Source organism: Mercurialis annua, linkage group LG3, assembly GCF_937616625.2.
Source record: "Mercurialis annua linkage group LG3, ddMerAnnu1.2, whole genome shotgun sequence".
Taxonomy (NCBI): domain Eukaryota; kingdom Viridiplantae; phylum Streptophyta; class Magnoliopsida; order Malpighiales; family Euphorbiaceae; genus Mercurialis; species Mercurialis annua.
Genome location: NC_065572.1, coordinates 18,399,660 through 18,421,314, shown reverse-complemented (window position 1 = coordinate 18,421,314; position 21,655 = coordinate 18,399,660). Strand labels below are relative to the sequence as shown.

The window sequence follows — 21,655 nt, the reverse complement described above, 5'->3', positions numbered from 1 at the left end:
CCTCTAGAAAAATCGATGCTCTGAATATGGGAACAGCTCCTTCACAGCATTCAACAAACCCTGCACAAACGCACGAAATATAATCACCCATGCAATCAATAACACACCCTATAATTTGTACATTATTCACCAAAGGACCCTGATCTTAATGTAAAAAATCTAATACAACACATTAATCAAGATCACTAAAATCAACTAAGATTGTTCAACCATGTAATGTACCTTTTGTTTATCGGACATGAAAACTGTGGCATTCGTAAGGTGGAGATCAGCTAGAAGTAGCCCAATAAACCACATCCAGGTGTCTGTGTTCTCCGTTTTAACCCAGGCATATGCTAAGGGGTACATACAGTCGTTTGGATCAATCCCTGTTGCAGAAAGAAGTTGACCCCCGTATTTACCCTTCAACCAGCACCCATCCAGACAGACAATCTGTCTCATCCCATTCATGAAGGCATGCTTCAACCCATCAAAGCATACATACATTCCCTGGAACTTCCCCCTTGCTTCTTTAAACTCCACCGTGCTGCCTGGGTTTGTTCTCAAAACCTCCCTCTTGTAATCATACAACTTCTCATATTGCCGGTCTTCATCACCCTCCAATTTGTCCAATGATGCCCTTCTTGCTCTTCTTGCTTGCTGAATGCTTATTGATTGTTTTAGGTCTGTCTGAATCTTCTTCACAAACACTTCAGACTTATATTCAGGATCGTTTCTAACTTCTTCTAAGTACTTGTCGGCGAGGACTGCACTAGTCAGGTGGAAGTTTTTGCTCACTTTAGGACATGTATGGCGCAGATCAAGGGTCTTCACTCGGAATGTGTTGTCATTGGGATCTTTGAGGTGCAGCTTTGATGCAAACACGTAGAACTTACATTTGGTCTTTGAGTAGCACTTTGCCCTCACTCTTGTTATCTCATTTACAAGGAAGTGCAGTTGGTACCTGTGGTATATCCCCCACTCACGGCAGGCCTTCTTAAACTGCTCCCTGTCAGTGAACAACATCCCAATAGAGAAAGTTGGACCCTCATGGTCGTGGTCTTCATCAAACACATTAAAATCCTCCCCCCCTCTTCTTCTGAATCTGAAATAGATCTATTACCATCAGACTCTATGTACTCTGAATCAACACCACCAGACTCAAATTGGGCTTTACCTTTGGGTCTCCCACCAGCCCTGTTCTGCGAAGCACCAACATTCTCTTCAGTCTGTTCATCCTGTTCATTCTCTTCGTTCTCTTCATTCTATTCATTCTCTTCAGGCAACTGACCGTTTGACCTCAACTCGGTAGTCAAATCTTCATCACCATCCAAGATGTCATAATCAGGATCCACAATGTACTCATCTAGATCATCATCCCAATCTTCAACCCATTAATGTGAATGATGAAGCTCTTCTTCAGTGGGCATCGGTGGCTGGTCTTCACTTTGCCTTTGCGGCAGTTCCCTGTTCTGGTCCTCAAATAAACCCTCAAAAGGGGGCTAATGTTGGGTTTGGAAGAAATTGTCGAAGTCCACATCTTGAGTTTGTTGAGTAGGACCCTTATCATGCAGCCCCTCTCCCTCATCCATGTGCGGCCCATCGTCAGCCCCTAAATCCTGAGCTTCCTCATGTGGCCCCTGAATTGGAACTTCTTCCTCTTGTGGCCCATGCTGTTCACCAGCCCCAGCCCCAGCCTCAGCCCCATTCACTTGCCAATCTTCAGCAGCCCCAGCCCCAGTCCCAGCCATAGCCCCAGCCTCAGTCCCAGCCATAGCCCCAGCTTCAGCCCCAGCCTCAGTCCCAGCCATAGCCCCAGCCTCACCCCCATTCAGTTGGCAATCTTCAGCAGCCCCATCCCCCTTATCATGGCAATCTTCATCAGCCATCTGAACGCTTACCTCTTCATTTGCCCCCTCACCAGCAACCTCATCATTCCCAGTATCAGTTTGTCCCAAATAATCTGCCACTTCATTCCCCTGAGCCTCCGTATCTCCCTGGACCATAGAAGCCCCTTCACTTACATATGGAATCAACCATGACCCCCCACTTTCTGAAGGACCTTCACCAACAGCCTTGGTACCCAATGGTTTACTCCCACTAGCCTTGGTAGCCAATGGTTTACTCCTTACTTTTTTCACGGGAGTGGGATACACATAAGCTAAATCTTTGGGGTTTGGTATCTCCTCAATTACAACATGTGGGGGCGACGGGGGCGGAGGGACTAAAGACTCAATGTCTTTAATGGTCAGTTTCCTAACATAGACATCCACTTCTCCATCCCTCTTCCCAGCACTTGCCATTTCCATAACATCGTCTTCGTGATTTATCGGTCTAATCCAATCATGAAATTCCTTGTCTTTTTCTTTCCAATAATAATCAACTAAGCCCTTAACTTTTTCTCTTTTCACCCATCTATCTAATTTCATCATAGTCATACCAGACACAGAATAAATGCCGGTGAACACTTCCCCATCATGGTAACCCCATTCCCCCAATTCCCCATTAATGTGAAGGTTTATTTGAAAAAATTCTAAACCTGGTGACACTGCAAACAGACAAATATTTAAACACACCAACAACCATCAAGCAAAACAAAAAGAATAGTAAATGCCAACCAACAGAAACGTGAAAACAATAAACAACTCGTACAAAGATTAAACAAATCAAACCAACTAGTGGTCCTACAGCAGTAAACAAACATAAAGCAACTTGTAGTCCTATGTCCAAAAGCAATAAACAAATCAAAGCATAGAATAACAAACATTTACAGAAACCAAAGTACTATGTGGTCCTACATACCTTCCACTACTTCGTCACTATCGCTCTCATCCATTAAACCCCATCCAGCAGTTCCAGGTGGTCCCATTCGTTCTCTTTCCTTTGATTTTCCTTTTCCTTTCTTTCTCATTTTTGTAATTCTTTCACTATAAAAACCTGTGACACAGAGAGCGTAAATACACCACGTTAATCAAACCCTAAACCACATGAACCAGACAACAAGAGTAAAAATCAATCTTTCTCACTCTAAATTTATGTTTTGTTCCTTCGTTATTTTTTCTTCTTCACAATGCAAGAACACAGAAAGCACGGAAGATGAACAGGCAATCGAAGAAACAATGGCGGTGTGAAAATTAGAGTTTCAGAAGAAAAAAGGGAAGGGAAGGAAGCAGGTGTATGTCAGAAAGAAGATGAAAGAGAGAGAAAAGTTACCGAGCGGTTTCTTTTTTTTTTTATTTTAAAATTTGAAAAGTTAACCAACATGTCAGAGGGAGGAACTGTTGCTTCTGACAGAGGACAGGTCACGTGGGTCGACAGGTGGCGAGAAAAACGCATGCAAACGATTAAATCGTTGGCGGCGCCGCGATTCTGTATTTTTTTCCAGAAGGGCCGTGAATGGCGCCGCCATAAAGGTCAGGGGGTTTAGTGAAGCTTTTGAAAGGTGAGGGGGTTTAGGGAAGCTTAGTGCAAAGGTCGAGGACCGTCCATGATTATTAGCCGGTTTCGGAACAAGCACATTTGCCTTCGCCTTGCCTTTAGCAGTTGATTTCATCCTCATGTTTGGTTTAACAGGTGTAGTACTACGAGTTTGAACCATTTTATAAGGAAAAAACTGTATATAGCAATTAATTCTCAAAACACATTCAAAATTCAAAATGCCTAAAAATAAGGAAATGAGGGATAGAAAACACGATTGAAAATGACAACAGCGAGGGAAGTTAAGAAAAATGGAGATAAAAAGAAAGAGAAAATTTAGAAGATGAGAACTGAAAATGGGGAAAGAAATGAGTTAGGGCAAACAGGAGACAAGAAGAAGAAGGAATGAAATGAGGGGGAGCAGTTACTGAACAAAGTCAACAGAAAATCAAAGGGCTTTTTACACAAACAACCTACATTGACTAATTGTTTACTTTTATACATGTCATATTTTTCACTTACTAAACTACCATACACGGAGCTGATTCTAACTTTTATACGGATCTTATATATTCAACCCTAATAACACAATCATCATAATTTCATTTATTTTCTCTCTTCTCATCATTCAATTCTCTCTTCCTCCCAACTCATATTTCTCTCTCTTCCTCTCAGCTCATCTTCCTCTCTCTTCCTCTCCGCCGTCTTCCGCTTCGCCGTCCTCTATTCCTACGCTCCTCCGTCATCGTTCTCATCATCGTCTCCGTTGTCATCTTCGCCAACGCCATCATCTCCTCTGCTCGTCTTGTCATCTATTTGATTTCAAATTTACAATTTATTCATTCTTCTTCTTTTTCTTCTTTTTTATTTTCAGATCTACAATTGTTTTACTGTTTTTTCATCATTAAACATGTATATAGATTATATTTCAAGAATATAATGTTAATTTCATTTTATGTAATATACAATTATGGTTATATGGAATATTTTTTTGTTATTTCTGCATTTTGTTTTTGTGTTTGGTTGTATTTCTGTGTTTATTTATTCTGCAGCTCGATTTTTTGATGATGGTTGATTGTTGAATTATTATAATGTTACAGTGTTGTTGATTTGTTGTTGATTTTGTGTTGATAATCAGTTAGTATTTCCTTGATTTTAACATTGGAATTTTTTTTAAAATTGGCAAATTAGATAACTTTGTCAGCGAAATAAATTAAATAAAATAAAATTTAACTGATACTAGATAATTATATGTTTGCATTATTATGTTGACATGTTGTTGATTTCTTGTTGATATTTTGTTAATTGTCACAGTTTTTCAAAAAATTATGTTTTATTTTATTCCTTATATTGATTCGTTGTTGATTTATTATTGACATTATGTTGATAAGTATTTCAACTTTTTTTGATTTTCAATTTTAAGTGGACATGTTGTTGATATACTGTTGATAATATGTTGATTTTTCAATCATTGAAAGAAAAATAAATTATATGTTTGCATTATTATGTTGACATGTTGTTGATTTCTTGTTGATATTTTGTTAATTGTCACAGTTTTTCAAAAAATTATATTTTATTTTATTCCTTATGTTGATTCGTTGTTGATTTATTGTTGACATTATGTTGATAAGTATTTCAACTTTTTTTGATTTTCAATTTTATGTTGACATGTTGTTGATATACTGTTGATAATATTTTGATTTTTCAATCATTTAAAGAAAAATAAAATTAGTTTTAAATTATTGTATTGATGAGCTAGCAGCCGCACAGTTCCTTCAATATCACTTGTATAATTTTTTTCCGTTTTCCACCTCTCATACTTAACTAAATTTCGACAAAGCCGGTTATGATACAATTTTATTTCATCCAACAAAAGTTTATTTCACTGACAATATTATCTTATTTGTCAATGTTAAAATAAAAAAAATCAGTTGATATCAACATAATATCAACATAAAGTCAACATAAAATCAACAACACTGTAACATTACAATGATTCAGCAATCAATCATCATCAATAAATCGTTCTGCAGAATAAAAAAACGCAGAAATACAACAAAACACAAAAAATGCAGAAAACAACAGAATTTTATTACATAAAATCACAAAATTATTCTACATAACATGAAATAAATATTAGATTCTTTAAATATACTTTTTATACATGTTTAATGGTGGATAAACAGTAAAAGATAAACAAATTACAGATCTGAAAATGAAAAAAAAAGAACAACAAATTTCAGATCTAAAATCAAAAAGATAAAAGAAAGATGGCGCGGCGAGACAAAGACGAAACGGCGGAAATAGAACGGCGGAGGCGGAACAGCGGAAGCGGAACGGCAGAGGCGGAACGGCGGAAGCGAAAGAGCAGAAATCGTGGAAATTTTCTTTCACATCTCAAAAGAAATCATGGAGAAGAAGAAGAATGATTGAGAGAAATAAGAAAAATCGTATAAAAGAAAGAAATTTGAAGTACAAGTTATTAAAGTAAGAAAATGAGGTAGGTAAAGTAAAGATTTAACTTGTATTATATAAAAGTAAATGGGCTGCCAAAATCAGTATTTTATATAAAAAGCCCAAAATCAAATATGAAAAAAGCCTAGCCCAACACGTGATGGATGAAAATTGTTTAAGCCCATTACGTGTTGCAACAAGAGTGAAAGTTAGAGTTCAAATTATTAATTAAACACGTAATTATGGGATTATTTTTCCAAAACAAGTGCTGAACATAATTTTCTCTTTTTTTATTATATTAATATATGGTATACTATTAAAAAATCAAATCGAGACCGTAAAATTAAATTGAAGCACAAAATTTAAAATGAAGAAAGTAAAAAGATAAAAAAATGTTAAAATAATAAATGCAAAAAAAAAAAAAAACCGTGGTAAATTGTAATTTTTTAAGAAATGCTATTGGTTGTTGTAATTTAGCATATGCTATAGTCTGTGCTAAATTTAGCACGTGATATAATATATGCTAAATTTAGCATAAACTATAGCACCACATTGAAATTGTATTTTAAGACTTAATGCTAAATTATAGCATTAGCACTCTATTTTATATAAATACTTTTGATTGTTTGGGGGAATTGTTTGATCTGATATCTCTCATTATTTTATTTTTCTCTAGATTTATTTTGTCCAATTCAATTATGTTTTGTCAAACCAATATACTTGTCTTGTTTTATTATTCTATGCTAACTTTTTCGGTCAATAATGTTTAAACTTTTCAGTTTTTTTTATTATTATTTTTATATTTATTTTCTTGTATATATATTTCTTATCTTTTTCACTGTTAGTAATTTTTTAATTTTTTATTTGATCTTTATTTTTATTTTTATTTTATATAGAATTTTAATTTTAATTTTAATTTTTCATATTTTTCATATTTTATATGTTTTAACATAATAAATATTAAAATAAATTTATTCTTTATAAGTTTAATTAAATATATTATTATATGATTAATGTTAGTAATTAAATTTTATCATTATATAAATACTTTTTATAATTAAAATATCTAATAGTTTTTTATTTAATTTTTTTTATTTAGACATTTATATCTAATTTTAGACGTTAGTCTTTAATAATTGAACACTTGTTCTTTCATTCTGAATCCTACAATAAATATAGTGTAGCCGAATTACAGGAGATCCACTCTCGGGTGATACCGGACTCCCCACGAAGGTCTGAATATATGAAGGAGATACCAAATCCCTTGAGATTCGGTAATATGCCAACAAAGACCGAATCCCATAGGATCCGCCTAAAGCGCGTTAATCCGGTATTCGGGTAGATCGCCAAGTCTGGAAGTATTCTCCTATTCGGACACAAACACCGAATATGGAAGGATAAGCTCTACCTTAGAAAGATAAGACTATTTAGAAAGAAATTCCTAAATAGGACTCTTATCAGAATAAGACAGAACTCGACAAATCAGGGTGAATCCCTACAATGTAGCCAGATCCCTACAAAGTAGGATTCACTTACCTATTACGACTCTACAAGGTATATTCGGCTACTATAAAAGGAGCACGAGTTATGCCTAGAATGACAATTACATTCACATACTCTAAACGCTGCTCAAAGTTCTAAACTGACTTTAGCATCGGAGAGTTAATCGGACAACCACCATCCGGTTAGCTTCTACCTTGTTTTGCAGGTCTTACTCACCGGTTCAGAAGGTAGACTCCATCAATTGGCGCCGTCTGTGGAAAAAGCTTAACTAAACTTCAATTCGAAGGAGCTTTTCTGAACTCAAAAACAAATTTCATTGAAGAAGATGACTTCTGAAAGAGTGAACCTGAAGGACAAACAACCAATGGACCCAAAAGACACTTCGGAGATAATCAACGTGACGGAAGACGGGCTCCACAACTCCGGGGGAAAAAGCAACACCGGACGGCCCTCTTTTTCAACACCTCAATACCAAACTAATCCGATGAGGGGAAGCAACCCAATCGCTTTCAACCTGAACACTGAAGAACAACAAACGCCAGGCATGGCAGCACAAGATTTATACAACGAAATGCTGAAAAAGGTACTAGAATCTGTCCAAGCAAATCTGGACAGATTGGCTAGTGAAGCCAAAAGAACAAACGATAGGCACGAAGAAACCATGAAAATCCTGAGGAAAAATTTCAGCCCAACAGCTCCCAGAAGAAAAGGAAGAACAGAAAACGCAAACCCAAGCCGCCGAGAGACAAGAGAAGAAAACAACAGAAGCAAGGAACCCCGAACCGGAGGGAATGAAGAAAGAAACGAAACAAGAAACCAACGAGAGAATAGAACAAGTAATGAGGAAAGCCCAAACAATCAAAATAGAGACAAGTCCAATGAGGAATCACCAGAGACGCCCAGAAATGAGCATAACCAAGAGGACGCCCGAAGTGGGTTGAATTCAAAGAGAGACGAACGGAGGGAGAAGGAAAAAGAAGATGCCCCACCAAAAAGCAAGCGACAAGACAGAGATGCAGGGAAAGAACAACCAAAGAAAAAACATCAAGAAGGGGAGGGCGAATCCTCGGAAGCGCCCCAAAAAAGCAAAGCCACATACGTAGTGGAAGAAGACTTGGAGGAAAAGATCGCCAAAGCACTCAAAAAACTGAAATCAGAAGAGTTAGATATAGACGATCTCAGGTTTAAAGGATCCCCCCTTTCACCCGAGATCATGGAAGAAACTATCCCGTACAGCATGAAATTGCCAGTCCTGCCGACCTTCAACGGGGAAGGGGATCCCCGGGATCACACATCTAGATTCACAGCAACCATGGGGCTACTCAGCGTATCAGACGCCATTTTATGTAGGGTCTTTTCCACCACGCTCACAGGCAGAGCCCAGAGATGGTATAACAAATTGAAGCCAGGATCAATCAAGAGCTTTGCTTCGCTCTCAACAGAATTTCTCAACAGATACCTCACAAACATACCGGCAAAAACTACTACCAGCATCCTGAGATCCTGCATCCAAGAAGAGGGAGAAACCTTACGAAGCTACATTGAACGATTCAACAAGCAAGCTATGAAGATTGACAACCTAAACGTCGATATGGCGACTGAAGCGTTGCGAGAAGGAACACGATTCGGAAAACTGGTGGATAAGCTGCTAGTTAATAAACCCACGACTTTCTCGAACTTGATGGGAATAGCCCAGAAATACTTCGAGCTAGACGAAGGGCGAAGGGCGATTCGTGGAAAAGAAGCAAAAGGAAAAGAATCGAAAGAGAAGTCCAAAGAAAAGACGAAGTCGAAACCTGATGATAGGAGAGGAAGGCCAGAAGAAAATAGACGATTCGCCCCCCAGACAAGATATGAACCAAGATATGACCCCAGAGATGACAAGAATAACTTCACACCACTAAACACTAGCCGAACTAATGTCCTCATGTGGATCAAAGAAAACGTCAAAAACGTGGTATGGCCACCAAAGATGAAAGCAGAGATAAGAGACACCAGAAAATACTGCAAATTTTACGAAGATTGCGGACATAAAACGGATAGCTGCAGAGATTTAAAGGTCGAGATCGAAAGAGTGATCGACACAGGCGAGCTAAGGAAATTCGTGGCCCGAAAAGAGAAGAGCAGTGACAAAGGAGAAAAAATAAGCAGAGAGGACAAACTAAAGGAAAAAGAAGATGAACGCCCCTCCAAAGTACTAGGAACCATACATATGATCAATGGAGGTGGACACAGCAGCCCCATGATCAGGAAAAAGCAAAGAAAAGAAGTGATGAACATCAGAGAAACTCACATGCCGCCCGTAATCTTTGATGTGGAAGACTACGAACATGTCAAAGCACCCCACAACGATGCCTTGGTAGTAACTACTATCATTGAAAATTGGAACATGGAGCGAATCCTAATCGACGAAGGAAACGCATCGTACAAAATGCTTGGAGGAACCGCATCAAGGCTACGCCGAGTCCCGATTCCGCTATCAGGACTCGGTGGCCCCTCCATCAATCCACTAGGAGAAGTCACCTTGGAAGTAATAATCGGCCCAGAGAGAGGAATCAACAAGAAAGTCATGTCATTGTTTTACATAGTAGACATGGAATTAACATACAACGCCATCCTCGTAAGACCTTTCCTCCATGATTCGGCGGCGGTGACTAGCATAAGAGCATTGGCGATGAAAATACCAACCGAGAAAGGAGTAGTGACGCTGAGAGGAGACCAGGGAATCGCCAAGAAATGCTACGACGAGTCTGTAGTAGATCTTCAAGAGAACAAAACCGAGAAGAAGGAAGAATAGGGAAGAAAAGCGACCCATCGCTAGTAACGATTTTATGTCTTACCCGATGGCGTCCAAACTATCTTTAATGTTTTGTATGAAGTCCTTTATCAATAAAAGTTCAATTTCCCTACTATATGATTAGCCAGACGAATCAATAAAGAAACAAGATATGGGTGCCAAAGTGTGAGAAACGAGTAGATAATCCGGCCGACACGACCTATACGACAACGGTTCACAAGGGTGAAGTAGATTCCGACGAAAAACCGTCTTACAAAGACGTACTCGTATCGCACCAGGATGGCCAGTTGAAGGCGAGATTGCCTAAAGACCGCGAGGTCATTGTTTCGCATAAGAAGGGAGTGCTAAAAGCTTGGGTCCCGGTGGTAAGGGACGAATACGGAGTAAAGGTGGTCACACTCCCGAATTCTTACAGAAGCAAGCCTGGACAAAAGGCACCGTTAGAAGGCGATGTGATCATTCCGGAAGGAGATAGGGCCGACAACACGGCAGTGGTATCACTTAGTAAACCCCCAACGAGGATGACAAGGCACATTCGGCCACTTTACATCAAGGCCGATTTGAATGGAGTTTCAATCAACAGAGTCCTTATTGATAACGGAGCTGGGAATAACATCCTACCGGCGAAAATGATTAAGAAATTAGGCATAAATCGGGATCATCTTGACCCGACTGATGTCTACATGACTGATTTCGCAGGAGGCGAAACGCCGGCCGAGGGATACATTACCCTCCGAATAAGGGTGGGGCGAGTGGAAACCGAAGAAGGGTTTTTTATGGTCAATGCCCGAAGCAACTACAACATTTTACTCGGCCGAGATTGGATACACTCCAACATGTGTATACCGTCGACCATGCATTAGATGCTCTTCATATGGCGAGATGACGGTGAGGCCGAAATCGTGCAGGGTGATCCCAACCCCTTCGACGAAGACCATAACGTGCTCGAAGCACGTTTATATGACGAGGAAGTGCGCAACATACAATCCCTTAGTTCAAAAGGGGAAACAAGCGTTCCTCGCCTACTTGTTAACTCGGATCGGCCAGTATCAGTGACCCTTGGGGGCAAAGGCCGATCTACCATCCTCAAAAGTTCACAATGATAGCACGACATAAAGAATTGAGGGAGAAGATCAGGCAGTTGGCCTCGCTGTATGACATTACATCAGCTGAATGCATCTAAGAAGACCAAGAGCAAGACCCAACGGGATCGCTGCGAGTTGGGGATATACAATTGGCAACAGGGAAATTAGAAGATGATCCCGCCCAAGTACAAGACGACCTTATCGAAGTGAATTTGGGAACAGATGAATCGCCCAAGCCTATATATGTCAACGCAGGATTTGACGAGGGATTCAGAGGACAGCTGATTGCTTTACTCATTGAGTTTCGCGATTGTTTTGCCTGATCGTATAATGAGATGCCGGGCCTTGATCCTGATATCGCCGAGCATAAGGTTCCATTGAAAAGTGGGTTTCGGCCATTTCGGCAACCTCCCCGGCGAATGTCCAGGGAAGTGGATACCCTCATCCAGGACGAAATTAAGCGTCTAGAAGATGCTAATTTATTCGGGAAGCTCAGTACACCGAATGGCTCTCTAACATCGTACCAGTGATGAAGAAAAAAGGAAAGCTAAGAGTATGCGTAGATTTTGAAACCTCAACCTGGCCACACCTAAGGACGAATATCCGATGCCGGTGGCCGATATGCTAATAGACAGGGCAGCAGGGCACACGATACTCAGTTTCCTCGACGCACACTCTGGGTACAACCAAGTACCAATCAGCAAAGAGGACATCTCTAAAACAGCCTTCCGATGCCCCGGGCCGATTGGAGCGTACGAATGGGTCGTGATGCCTTTCGGCTTGAAAAACGCGGGGGCAACATATCAGAGAGCGATGAACAAAATGTTCAGAGGCCTCGACTGCCTTGAAGTTTACATCGACGACGTAGTGATCAAATCGAATACCAGTGAAGTCCATCTGGCCGACCTTCGGAAAGGTTTCGAACGTATACGATGTAATGGGTTGAAGATGAATCCTCTGAAATGCGCGTTCGGTGTTTCGGCTGGAAACTTCTTGGGTTTCTTGGTTCACCAGCGGGGATTAGAGATAGATAAGAACAAAGCCAAGGCGATCATCAATGCTGAACCACCCAAAACCAAGAAGAAGCTCCAGAGGCTCATCGGTCAAATTAATTTCCTTAGGCGATTCATAGCAAACACAGCAGGCCGACTTCGCAGCTGGAGTGTTTTGCTGCGAGGAAAAGAGACCGATGAGTGGATATGGACGGACGAGCAACAGAGGATGTTCGATGAATTAAAAGGTTACTTGGCAAGACCTCCGGTCATGACCCCCCCAAAGCCGAACAAACCATTGTTGCTGTATCTATCGGCTGCACACGAATCCCTAGGTTGTATGCTCGCCCAAGAGGACGATGGGGTCGAAAGAGCAGTCTACTATTTGAGCCGAGGACTGACGGACACAGAAATTCGCTATACCGACATAGAAAAAATGTGTCTATGCCTATACTTCACATGTTGCAAGCTGCGATATTATATGTTGCTGGTCGTAGTGTACGTATTATCCCAGACCGATATCATTAAGTATATCTTATCAAAACCATACTTAAGAAATCGGATTGGGAAATGGGCGATTGCTATGTCCGAATTTACATTGGTGTATGTTCCCCAAAGAGCAGTGAAAGGACAAGTGTTGGCAGATTTCTTGGCCGATCACCCTGGCATTACCCTCAGGGAAGAAACAGTCACGTTTTTTGACATCGCCATATGGGAGATGTGGTTCGACGGATCCAGAACAAGCCAGGGAGCAGGCGCCGGAGTACACATCATCACCCCCTTGGGGGCATCCTACCAGTTGTCATTCAGACTCCAGTTCGAATGTACCAACAATCAAGCAGAATATGAGGCCCTAATATTCGGTTTCGAGATTTTAGCCGAGCTGGGGGCAAAGGCGATCAGCGTAAAAGGGGATTCTTTACTAGTCATTAAACAAGTGACAGGAGAATTCAAATGCGAGTCCGAGCTACTGGTGAGATATTGCAACAAGGCGAAACACCTGATTGAAGACTTTCAAGATACGAGGATAGAATACACAGAGAGGGCCGATAACAGTGTCGCAAACGACCTAGCTCAGCACGGTAGTGGGTACAAGGTAAACCTCCAGTTCGATGTTGTAGAGAGGGAGACGCCGAATCTCCATACTGGGGGCATCACTGTCGACGAGAAACAATTCTCGGTCTACCAGCTGGATGTTACCAAAGATTGGAGGGTCGAGCTCCTGAAGTGGTTCGAAAAGCCAGACCCCACGAATAGAAGGTTGAGAACTTTAGCCCTAAATTACGTGGTGTTAGCCGGTGAATTATATAAGAAGGGCTTTGAAGGGCTACTCTTCAGGTGTATCGGCCCAAAAGAAGCGATGCTTGAAATGGCCGAAGTACATGAAGGGATAGCAGGCGCTCACCACGCGGGCCCTAGAATGAGGTGGCTGATTCATAAATACGGCTTTTATTGGCCGAAAATGGAACAGGATTGCATAAGATATGCCAAAGGTTGCGAAGCCTGTTAGAAATGCGGCCCGATACAGCATGTCCCGGCCGAAGAGCTTCACTCCATTATCAAGCCATGGCCATTTAGAGGATGGGCAGTCGACCTAATAGGGAAGATATACCCTGGCTCGTCAGACGGTCATACTTTTGTAATTGTCGCCACTTGCTATTTTACCAAATGGGTCGAAGCTAAGCCCTTGAAGTCGCCGATGCAAGAAGCTGTGATCAAGTTCTTCAAAGAGTACATTGTCCACCGACACGGGTTGCCCGTCTATAACCACAGATCAAGGGACGATGTTCACAGGAGGCGATATAGTTTGGTGGGCTTCTCAAATAAAGATAAAAATGTTACATTCGACGCCATACTATGCCCAAGCCAATGGACAGGCCGAAGCCATGAACAAAGCTATCAAGCTTATAGTTTAAAAGATGATTGAAGAGAACCCGAGACAATGGCATGTGCTTTTATCAGAAGCAGTTTGGGCGAATAAAACCAGTCAGAAGTCGGCCACCAGAACTTCGCCTTTCAGATTGGTGTATGGTTATGATGCGATGTTGCCAATGGAACTGACTATCACGTCTACTCGCCGCAGATACCAGAACGAATTATCAAAGGACGACTACTTCGATAAAATGGTGATAGACGCGTTAGACCTTGACGAAGACCGATTGACAGCGTTAGATCACCTTGAAGCTCAGAAAAGAAGAGTCGAAAGGGCTTACAACAAACGGGTAAAACGAAAGACATTTACGGTGGGCGATATAGTATGGAAGGTAGTCTTGCCTATCGGCCATAAAGATAATCGGCTCGGCAAATGGAGCCCGAATTGGGAAGGCCCCTTTATTGTGGTCAACAAGTTAACAGGTGGTGCTTACTTGTTGGCGAACGTTGATGGAGAAGAGCACGACAGGGCGATCAACGGTCAGTTCCTAAAAAAATACGTCCCTAGTTGTTGGGAGAATGTTGACCGACGGCTGTTTGGAGCCAACGAGGAATAGTTGTGATAATAGAGTTCCGCCGAGCTTCCCGGATGATAAATATTCACGGAATGCTCGGCAGTATCATGTAAACGCCGATACGATGGTAGTACCATTTACGTTTCGGCGGTTCACGTCAGTTGAGTTTTTTCAACGGGATCTCCGTTTTTCTCAACGTTTTGTAATAGTTTTTAATAAATAAAATCATTTTGTATCTTATCGGACCAACTACGGACCGATATTAACAATCAGACATTAACAGATGCAATTTGTAAATGAGGATAAAACTTTCAGCTCGCTGGCCGAATAACAAAAAAGTGTTATTTTACATTTAAAGGTCAGACAGATACGGCCACCAGGCCGATCAAAAAATACTAAAATTCAGAACATTAACAGGGCAAAATACAAAACATTGTTCTGGGCGAAAAAGCCTTAAAAAGGCTGAAAATGTCGCCAATTTCACTGCGAACGGTGCTGAACGATTTGCAGGCTTCTTCCACTTTGGGCTTCATTTTTGCAAGGCGTTCCTTCAGATGGTTTTGGCTCTTCTTGACATCAACACCCTCGAGTAAATCCTTGTCCATTGAAGTTTCTAGCTCGCTGATACCTTTTTCTTCTGCCTCGAGCTCAAGTTTCATGGCAGCGATTTTCTCACTAAGCTCTTTGGTGCGGTCCCGGCGAATGTTGAGAGAAGAAACCGCCGACTTCACAGTCACCTTTAGCTCTTCCAACCTTTCTCTCGCCTTTGCTTCCTGAAGTGTTAGCTCGTTGTGCTCGGATTGAATCGCAATTGATTCATCATAAATCTTCTGGAAGGCGGGAAGCGAGGCAGATAGTTTGGCCATGGCACCACGAGCCTTCTCGCTTAGAATTTCGGCGGGAGCATCAGCTAGGGCAGTAGATGATTTTTTCAGCCACTCAAAGTCTTTCTGCAATTTGAAAATGGAGGTACCTTGAGATTTCAGTTCAGCGACTACGTCCAGATGATCGCCCCAGTTTTCAAAAGGGCCGCTGGAAACTTCTATCAAAGATTCGCCCTCAGGTGTCGGCAAATCTTCGTCTTCGCTATCCGAATTCAGGAAAGCTGCTGCCTTTGCTGCAATGTCTTCATGATCCGAGGTCTCGACTGGTATCTGCCAAGTTTTTCCACAGTAAAATATTAGCTGCCAGACTACTATAAAGGCGATGCAAAACAAAACTGGGGTACCTTAGTTTTGACAGCAAGGCGCGTCGGAAGATTAGCCAGCGAAGAGCTCAAAGGCGATAATAGTGGAGGCAGTGGCGAAAAGGTCAGCATTTGAGAGACAGTAGGAGTCTTATCAGTTTTGTTCGAAGCGATGGAAGAGCCGAACGACCCTCATCACCAGTCTGTTCATCTGCGGTCTCAGTATCGCCCCGCGATGATGAATGCGCACTAGAGGGTTGCGCGGGGGGAACTTCGTTGGGGAATGGGTCGAACATCTGAGACCCAGATGTCTCTTTCTTCGCCTTGGGCTCTTTCCTAGCAGGGTGTTTTGCTCTTGCCTTCCTCGTTTCTGTGTTCTCCTCGCCATCGGTATCAAAGACGTCGCCCTTGTTCCACCTCGGGACGCCCACTGAAAGAGAACATAGTTAGAGCAACGGTTTTGAACAAGTTATCAAAATGACTCAATGAGATTACCTGGTATTCTATTATAACTGATTTTGACCAGTTCGGCTATCGCCTCGGCATCAGAAGGGCATCTGATGCCTGTATAAGTCACACCTTCACTGGTTATGTCAGGTTTACGTTTTTTCGCCCTTTTCTTAGGAAATTTAATTGGGTCGACAGTAGACATGTTGACTTTTGGTACTGGTGGGCTTTTATACTTGAACTTAGGGCGAATATGGGCGAGATAAAATTCATACGAGTACTTAGGCTCATAGTGTTCTCGCCAGACTTTTTTCATTTTTTCATCATATTTCAATCTAGCCTCTCGCCTATGTTTTTGCATTTTTAAGTTCATACCGGGGCGATCTAACGGGTCATACTTAAATTTATAGAAACGTTCAAACTTAGCTATTTCATAAAGGTGAAAGAGGTTACCTTTAAATTTGGATCGTTTTGGTGCCTGCAAAAGAAACAGATCGGCATGAGTAGGGTTCCGAGATAAAGGAGGTAAAGAAAAATTATGAAGACTGAGGATTTCTTTTGGCGAGAGGTCGAAATAGGACTCTGTGACCGAAGCCCACCAGCTTTCGTATTCAGGGGTATGGGTTGGAGACACAGAAGGGCGAGAAATTTCGGAGATAGGAGGAAGGTAAGCCCTGTTCAGGCGACAAATAAATTGAAGGTCAGGGTAATCTTCTAGAGAGGGTCTGTAGGTCCCGCGATTATTGACGGAGATCAATAAAGGACAGGGGATTCCTTGGCAAAAACCAAACTGACGGGCGACGTAATTAGGGCAATACGCCTCCAGACTACTATGATTGCATTCTAGACCGGCAATTAAGTTGCGAGATTTCAAAGAACTGCCCCAGTATTGGCTGCCACGTTTGAGTTGTGGATCGGCCCTCGCTGCCTCCGAGTCTTCACAGTCCCAGGCGAGGAATAACCAGGCAGGGGGATACTTAAGAGACAAGACCAGGCAAAATAACTCGGGGCCCTTATGGAGTTATTAAAAACTTCCAGAACATGAGGAAGGCGAGTTCCTGCGGCGATGAGCTGGTAACCACATAGTTCGGCCTTAATTTGAGGACCGACTTCGAAGAGCTCTGGGAAGTAAAGGGCGAGCCATAATTGTAAAACCCAGAGGGGACCGCTTGGGCATTGGAAAACCCTTTTATCACCATGCGGGGCGATCTCATTGAGGCTTCTATATAAATGAGCAAGTATAAATTCCCCCAGGTTACACTTGCGACCTTTGGCGAGAACAGTGGCGAGAGTGAAGCAATCAGTGGTGACCCTGAATGACGGAGTGCAGAGGACGTATTTAGCTATGAAAAACGCAAGGAAGGCGATATGCTCTCGAGTGTCCGGCTTGTAATGCTCTTCGCCCATAAAGAGGTTGACGAAAGGGCCATAACTCCATTGGGCTTTTGTCAGTTTGAAAACTGGAACTTCGGCGTCCAAATTGGGCGAAATACGCTCGCCGATAATAGGGATATTCAACATGGTCGCCATATCAAGAAGCGTTATGGTCATCATGCCGAACTTGAATCAGAAGCAGTGGACGGCGGTCGACCAGAATAGGGAGGCACCCATGATGTAATGTTTTGCAATTGGTCTACTCGCTTTGCACAGGCCGATCATGTCGTAAATTCCCACATCTTTACATAGTTGGCCGAAGTGTGGTTTTAGTCTGTTTACCCATTCTTGATACCCTTTGTGACCAATCGGCCAGTTCCTGAACATTGTGTTGACCCAGATGGAAGACTGATGGGGGAGCGAAAAGCGTGGTGGGACTTCTTCGTGGAACGGAGTGGCTATCTCACACAGGTGGCTGGGCGAAATAAGTATTGGTCCGACACATTCCTTGTCATCGTTGGTTTTGACTATTAACTGAAAATTCGTGTTCGGAGCAGCAGCATGGATCTTGTTTATCTTGTCGGTCACTTGAGCGGCGATAACATCATTTGGAGCAGCCATTGAGAACTGTAAAACAAGGGTACCTCAGTTAGGCGAATATTTAAATGGGGCGATTCAAAAGGTAGGAAAGACGAAGGCGAGCACTTACCAGGAGGAGATTTGTAGAGCACTTGAAATTGCTGAAGAGAGAGAAAGCTCGATAAATGCAGAGAGGGTAGGTGAGTGAGGAAATGAGATGGTATTTTTCTTAAAAGATAAAATTAGAGGAAGCCGAAAGGTCGTGGGGCCAAGACGTGACATCGTGGAGAACAGCTGGCAATGACGTGGCATGAAGGTGGTACCGAGAAGTCAATAGATGCGCACCCCTTTAAAATCTGCTTGCAGTTATTTGGGCTTCAGTGTTGGGCCGGGTAATATTAGAAGAAGGATTGAGAAAAGAACAAGCCCGAAAATAAATATTTCAATCTTGTTGGGGGCATTGTTTGCACCGGCCCAGAAGGGTTGCTGGACCAGGAGTTCCATGTGGGCTTACAAGGGCGTCAGGCCCAAAAGAAAGCCTTTTTTATTATTATTGCCTTTTCTATTTATTAGGAATTTGTAGCTCATTAGGAGTGATTTTCTCTTAGAGTCTTAGTCCTAGTCGAATTAGGAGTCTTGATTATGAGGAGCTATAAATAGCTCAGAGCTTCATTATTCATCTATCAACAAATCAATCAATCAAAAACCAAGCCCAGTGCTTTTTATCTCGCAATCTCCGAATTTTTTTAATTTAGGAGTAGTTTTCAGTATTAATCTCGCATGAGTTCGTAGCTCCCAGATTATTACTTTTAAATCACGTGGTAAAGTGTTTTTAACCAAACAAGCCCTGTGAATATCTACATAGGTTCGTTAAAGTATCAAACCTCAAACCGATCCCGATTATAAATTCAAAGATTCGAGTCCGGAATATTTCCAGGCGAACAATACTATATGGTTGAAAGATCATAAAGCTATCATTTATTGCTAAAGTAGCAATGTAAAAAAGTCGATTTTTCATACTAGACATAAAAGCATAAAATATGTGTTTGAAAGATTGTGTGTAAGATACATCACAGATTTAACATATGAGAGTTAGACATTTAAATTTTTGAAGTTTGAATTTTTTTTTATAAATATGGTGTAGGATATTCAATTATTTTTCATCCTGTACAGTTATGTGAAGCTTGTTTTACTTGAAAAATATCCAAGTTAGAACTCTACAAAACAATCCATCTTAAAAGCTATTAAGCCACTTCAGCTTATCCATGTAGATGTTTATGGTCCGATCAACTCTACATCACATGGAAAAAGCTCTTAATGTGTTATTCATTGATGACTTTACTAGAAATATTTAGATTTATCTTTTAAAGAATAAATTAATTATTTTGCTATCTCAGAAATTTAAAGCTTTTATTAGATTAAAAATGCTTTTGAAATTAAATCTTTAAGAACTAATAGAGGATGAAAATTTACTTCTAATGATCTTAGTTTCAATGAGTTGCATGAGATCCGAAGATTCATATCAATCCAGAATCACCCCCTACAAAATGAAGTTGTTGAAAGGAATAACAAAACGATTATGAAAATGGCGAGATTAATGTTGACTAGTAAAAATATGTTTGAGAAGTTTTAGGCTCAAGCAAGTGCATGTGTTGTGTATCTTTCAATCTTTATCCAACCAAGAGTTTGATACATGTGATTTCCCATACAGCTTGGAATAAATAAAACAAAAGTCTGTTTCATCTATAAGTTCTTGAATTCTTGCTTATGTGAACAATCCAAAGTATGTAAGATCCAAAATGGATGACAAAAGTGAAAAGATTATTTTTATTAGCTATTAAATTCAAAAGGCTACATATTGTTCAATATGAACGATAAAAATACCGCGACTAGTAGAAATAGTAAATTCAATGAGAAAAAAATCATGGGATTGGAGTTCACAAAATAAAAAAAAACATATAAAATCTTATTTTGAAAATAAATATTCATAATGTTGAAGTCGTATTACCATCTTCACAAACTTCATCATCTCATACATCAAAATCATGTATATCAAATTCAATTGACGGGCAAAAGACATATTAAAGTGTTATAGCCATTTTTAAAGAAAGTGGGTAGTTAGATGATATGAACTTGTTATATAGTCTTGTTGATTTTGTACCTTTAAAATTTGAAGAAGCTAGCAAGGATTGAGTGGCGGATTTCAAAAATGAATAAAGAAGATTAATCTGTCCAGAAGAATTATACTTGAAAACTAGTTTTGCTTTCAACTACTCCTCAACTAATTAGAGTCAAATGAGTGTATAAAGTGAAGAGGAATGCTATAAGTCAAGTAGAGAGATATAAGGCTAGACTTTTGGCAAAAGAATATAAGCATTGACAATGTATGGAGTATAAAGAGGTGTTTGCTTATGTTGCTTGCATGGAGACTATCAAATTATTGAATTCACTTGCTCGTCACAATCATTAAAAGATCTACCAGTTCGATCTCAAATCAGCATTTCTAAATGCAGATTTTGAAGAGGTAATTTACATTAAACAACCTAAAGGATAATATTATTGAAGGGTATGAAGACAAAGAGTTAAGACTTAACAAAGTTTTCTATGTGCTCAAACAAGCATCTAGATCTTGAAAAAGCCATATTGATTAATATTTTAAGGGACTGACTTTTGCAGATACATATATGAGTATGCTTTTTATGGGAGAGAAAGATAAGATTTATTATTGATTTTATGTACACAATTTTATTTTTTCTGGTACTAGTCCTAATATGTTCGATGACTTCAAAATAGTTATAGAAGGAGAATTTAAGATGAATGATATGTTCTCATGTCCTATTATCTGAGAAGATGGTGTTTCCATCTCACGAAAGCTATACAAAAGAAAAACACAATAAGTTCAACATGTCGGATTTCATGGTTGTCAACACCCCAATAAAGATTGGAGTAAAAAATTTAAATGTAAAAAAAATACAGGGATAATAGATTCAACTATTAGTAGTATGTGTTATATGGATATTTGTTCATGTATACTTGTATAAACTAGTCTCTTTGGAAAAAAAAATATATATTTTATTTGATAAAATTATAAGTGTTCGTTTTTTTACATATTTTCCTTGATAATGTTGTGGAGAAATATATTCATAAGTGTTAAGAATCTTAGTGAGATATTCGTTTACCCAAGTGGTCAGTATTAGTTTATGATCAATTGATATATGAATAAGACATCATATATCCTAGATTTCAATCTCTACTAAATCTTTATATTAGTTTGAAATACTAATAGGTAGAGGTATTGCGTCTTATGCTACTTGATGGAGATCATAATAAACATATGGACACTAATGGAATGGATAGGTTAAATACTGATGTTAGATGACATATATGGTTTTCCA

General features: G+C 40.3%; 2 protein-coding genes across 2 annotated transcripts; one reads left to right on the top strand and one right to left on the bottom strand.

The window, feature by feature from the left end:
- Positions 1-3: 3 nt before the first annotated feature.
- On the bottom strand, positions 4-1,243 carry LOC126672408 (uncharacterized). Its single transcript, XM_050366358.1, has 4 exons — positions 1,157-1,243; positions 223-1,095; positions 131-139; positions 4-60 (listed from the first exon to the last, which is right to left on the bottom strand). The coding sequence occupies exons 1-4, from the start codon at positions 1,241-1,243 to the stop codon at positions 4-6; spliced, it is 1,026 nt and encodes a 341-aa protein (XP_050222315.1).
- Positions 1,244-11,841: 10,598 nt separating this feature from the next.
- On the top strand, positions 11,842-14,716 carry LOC126672407 (uncharacterized). The gene is made up of 4 exons (XM_050366357.1): positions 11,842-12,232; positions 12,563-13,732; positions 13,817-14,037; positions 14,147-14,716. Exons 1-4 carry the CDS (start codon positions 11,842-11,844, stop codon positions 14,714-14,716), a joined length of 2,352 nt encoding a protein of 783 aa, XP_050222314.1.
- The last annotated feature ends 6,939 nt before the right edge of the window (positions 14,717-21,655 follow it).

What these genes read in the sequence shown, in the direction of transcription:
- LOC126672407 (XM_050366357.1), top strand. Translation starts at nt 11,842, where the DNA reads ATGCCGGTGGCCGATATGCTAATAGACAGGGCAGCAGGGCACACGATA. An exon ending in TTCGGCTGGAAACTTCTTGG is followed by an intron (nt 12,233 to 12,562) that starts GTTTCTTGGTTC and finishes ACGAATCCCTAG; the next exon opens with GTTGTATGCTCGCCCAAGAG. An exon ending in ACAGGAGGCGATATAGTTTG is followed by an intron (nt 14,038 to 14,146) that starts GTGGGCTTCTCA and finishes ATAGTTTAAAAG; the next exon opens with ATGATTGAAGAGAACCCGAG.
- LOC126672408 (XM_050366358.1), bottom strand. Translation starts at nt 1,243, where the DNA reads ATGAAGAGAACGAAGAGAATGAACAGGATGAACAGACTGAAGAGAATG. An exon ending in GGCTGGTGGGAGACCCAAAG is followed by an intron (nt 1,096 to 1,156) that starts GTAAAGCCCAAT and finishes TGATGGTAATAG; the next exon opens with ATCTATTTCAGATTCAGAAG.